The following is a 3,545-nucleotide window of genomic DNA, read 5'->3' on the forward strand; positions in this document are numbered from 1 at the left end:
CTGCTGGAGCTGCGGCGGCCCCGTCCCTGTCCCAGCACCCGACGGGCCCTGCTTCTGCCCGGCCCCGGCCTGCGGCGCGCTGCAGCCGCCTGAGCCGCGCGCCGACTTCTTCCGCCTCATGGGCTGGTGAGCGCCGGGGCGGGCAGGGTAAGGCCGGGGTGGTGGTCGGTCAGTGGGTCTCACGCCGCTCCTTCTCTCCGTCCGTGTGTGTCGGTGTCTCGACAGCGCCCGCGCGTTCGGCCTGGACGTGTCGCGGCTGCGCCGGCGGTTCCGGAGCCTGCAGCGCGCGCTGCACCCCGACTACTTCAGCCGCCGCCCGCAGGTGTGGGGCGAGGGGCGCGGGGAGGTGGCGGGCGGGCTCCGCCCCTGGGCCCGCACCCACGGCCGTGTCGTGTCCGCAGGCGGAGCGGGACCTGTCGCAGCAGCACTCGGCGCTGGTGAACGCGGCCTACCAGACCCTGCTGCGGCCCCTCAGCCGCGGCCTCTACCTGGTGAGCCCCGGGCTCGGCCGCCTCCCTCCCTCCCTCCGCCACACCCCCTGGGCCGCTGCCTTGCCTTGCTCTAGCCCCGGGCTCGTCCCTGCGCTCCTGGCAACTAGCCGCGTGTGTCCGCTCACGAGACCACAGAGCAGTGGGGCTGGGGGTCTGCTTCGTCCGGCCCGGCACCCCCGCGCCGACAGACAGGGCGGCCAGGGTCCTGCTCCTTCACGGCACCGTCCGTGCATGATCAGACTCAGGTGGGGGCAGAAGCCCCCAGACAGCACCGAGCGAGCCTCTGCTTGTGAAACGAGTAGGTAGCAAGTAGCTTAACTGGCCCCGTTACAACACGTGGTGTTTTGGAGTGAGGGCGCTGGAGCGGAGCAGGGAACCCCTGATGGTGAGCAAGCGCCTGCTGCTCTCTTCTTCACCAGCTGGAGCTGCATGGTGTGAAGCTGGCGGAGGGGACGGACGATGACACAGACATGGAGTTCCTCGCGGAAATCATGGACATCAACGAGAAGCTGGCAGATCCTGAAGATGAGGCTAGCTTACAAGAGCTGGAAAGCTTAATTGCAGGTAAAGTTTATATGATGGGAGACTTTTCCACAGTTTGTGCTGGAAAAAGATAAGTTTAAAGCGGAACAGGTGTGAAAAAGGCTTCCAGGATGATCAAGGGAATGGAGGGCACTAAAAGAACGTGGCTGGTTGGGCTAAACACAGCTCGGGGAGGGGTAAGCAGGAGAAGAGACATCTAAGCCCAAGGACATTAGCACCAAACAAATGGGCATGGATTTGTCACGGGTACCTCCAGATTCTCCTCTGTCCCATGAATATACATGTGAAGGGTACACAGTGTGAACACAAGCGCTTGGGAGCAGCTGCAGCTGACGGTGAGGTACAAAGCCAACTGCATTTTCTTCAGCCAAATTGGAAAATTATGCAGGACATCTCATCTGCCCTCAAGGAACAGAATGTGTTTACATTAAGCAAACTAAAAAGCACCTTATTTCAGCTCTGATGTAGCGGGGCCCACAGGGTGTTGTAACCGCTTTCATTTCAAAGCAGACGTTTTTCTATAGAACTTATCAAGCCAAGATTACTTCTGACAGCAAAATCCCGTGCATGCATTATCATGAATAGATTCGTAACTAACAAGAAATGTGTCTTCTGACTTTCTGTAAGTTTAGTTGGAAGGCTTCTGATGAGTTTAGCAACAAGAAGTAGGAGTTGTGTAACCTTTCAATAATGATGTAAAGGTATTGTTGCCTATAAAGAGATGGCTCTTGGCTAGAGGAGATTTTGGGGGTATTGTCAATGCAGAAGCCCAAGAAGAGCTTAAAGAAAACAGTTGCAATAAGTCTGTATAGCTCCAGGCAGTGCCAGCCTGAGACATGCTGCTCCTGCTTCACATGTGCCATTTCTGAATTGGAAGCAGCGTAATGACTTGGGTATGCACAACTGACTCTACCTCCCAGCAGGTTGGCAGCCACTTAAAGGTGTGTACTTGGCACCACATTTCTCCTGGGAGCTAGCAACATGTCTCGGAATGGGGCTGCCTTGAAGCAGGTAGGCATGTCCTTTGGAAAAGCATCTGGAGACCAGTACTGTGTGATGCAGGAGCCAGCACCGGATAACCTTGGAAGTCTAGTCGGGCCTGGCTTGGTGGTCATAGTCTGTGACAGCGAGACATTCACTGGACTTCATTCAGCATTAGAAATTGCTTGTTGACCAGTTTTTGAACAAACTAAGCATAAATGATGCTTCTAATAAGATAACAGCAAATGAGGTTTGTTTGTTCATTTATTTTACAGCTAAGCAAGAAAAACTGATCACAGATGTGAACCAGGCTTTTGAAAGAGGTAACTCTGTCAGTTACTATTTAAAACTATACTATTTTGTAAATGCTAGAACATATTTGCTGTTGCCAAATGTGTTGTATGCTACAGAACATATATTCGCTGTTCTGTGGAGAAACATCTTGTCTCAGAGTTGAAATTCCCTCTTTAAGCTAAGATTCCTATACAGAGGTCTCCGTGCCCCATTAATAATACAGCCCAGCAACTGAAAAATAATCATTTCCAAGCTGAAACTGAAGACCCATCCCACTGAACACTTCAGTTTTATTTCATTTTAGATGATCTTCAAGAAGCCAAGAAGCTGCTAGCCAAAATGAAATATTTTGCAAACTTGGAGGACAAGGTCAAGAGCAAGAAGATCCCATCTTGATATCACATTCCTAAGGACTGAGAGATGATACAGCTCTTAATTTAAAAAGTGACTTTCTGATTCAGTAATTAAAAACAGCAAAATAGCGTACCTCTTGATTTCTGCCATCCCGTAAGTCTCCAGGCAGAAGGCCTGCATGAAAGATCCAGTACCTGCCCTAGTATCTGTTAGAAACGGGCAGGAGGCAGAAAACTAGTCCAGACTCAACGGTAGCACATAAGCTGTGGTAGATGTTTACAGGTGACGAAATGAAAAGTCAGCGGAGAACATAAATGATGAGTGTAAGGAATTAAGAAGTTGAGTCTAATAAAATATGAAGGTATGCTAATGGTTAATTTAGACTAGAGGTAAAAATGTGGGCTGGACAGCCATGTAACTGAAACACAAAGCTCTTTCAGAAAACAGGTTGTGTACTAGAAGTGACGTGTGCTATCTTCCACCTGTCTTGGAAGAAAATAAATGTAGGGGGATGAGAGAAATGTGCATGGATTCTTACTAACCAGAAACCAGACAGGTTCGGATGAGCTACGCAAAGGTTACGACGCAACCGGAAAGATGATAATTTCTATGTTTTGCTGACACACTAGATTGATTTCAACTAGAAATCTAGAGGAGTTGTCTAATACCCTTAGACATGCCATCCCTCTAATACATTTGAGCAATGATTTCTTAAAAAATCATTTAGTTCTTCAGGTACCCAAATTGCCTGTTGCTTTCATTCTAGTGGGAGAAATTGGATGCATCCATGTAGTGCTCTTAAAAGTAGTGCTGTGTAGGAAGAACATCAAATAGGCCAGGACTTATCAGGCACTGTATTTAAAAAAAAAAAAAAAAAAAAAT

General features: G+C 49.6%; 1 protein-coding gene across 1 annotated transcript; it reads left to right on the top strand.

Moving 5' to 3' along the window:
* Positions 1–10: 10 nt before the first annotated feature.
* On the top strand, positions 11–3,040 carry HSCB (HscB mitochondrial iron-sulfur cluster cochaperone; the record flags this gene model as incomplete). Its single annotated transcript, XM_019506666.1, has 6 exons — positions 11–126; positions 226–322; positions 402–491; positions 911–1,055; positions 2,291–2,338; positions 2,614–3,040. Coding segments are annotated over 6 exons (588 nt in total), but the record flags the coding sequence as incomplete, so codon positions are not given.
* Positions 3,041–3,545: the final 505 nt, after the last annotated feature.

The sequence above is a fragment of the Gavialis gangeticus genome, unplaced genomic scaffold (genome assembly GCF_001723915.1).
Source record: "Gavialis gangeticus isolate Ggan-Ray unplaced genomic scaffold, GavGan_comp1, whole genome shotgun sequence".
Lineage (NCBI taxonomy): Eukaryota > Metazoa > Chordata > Crocodylia > Gavialidae > Gavialis > Gavialis gangeticus.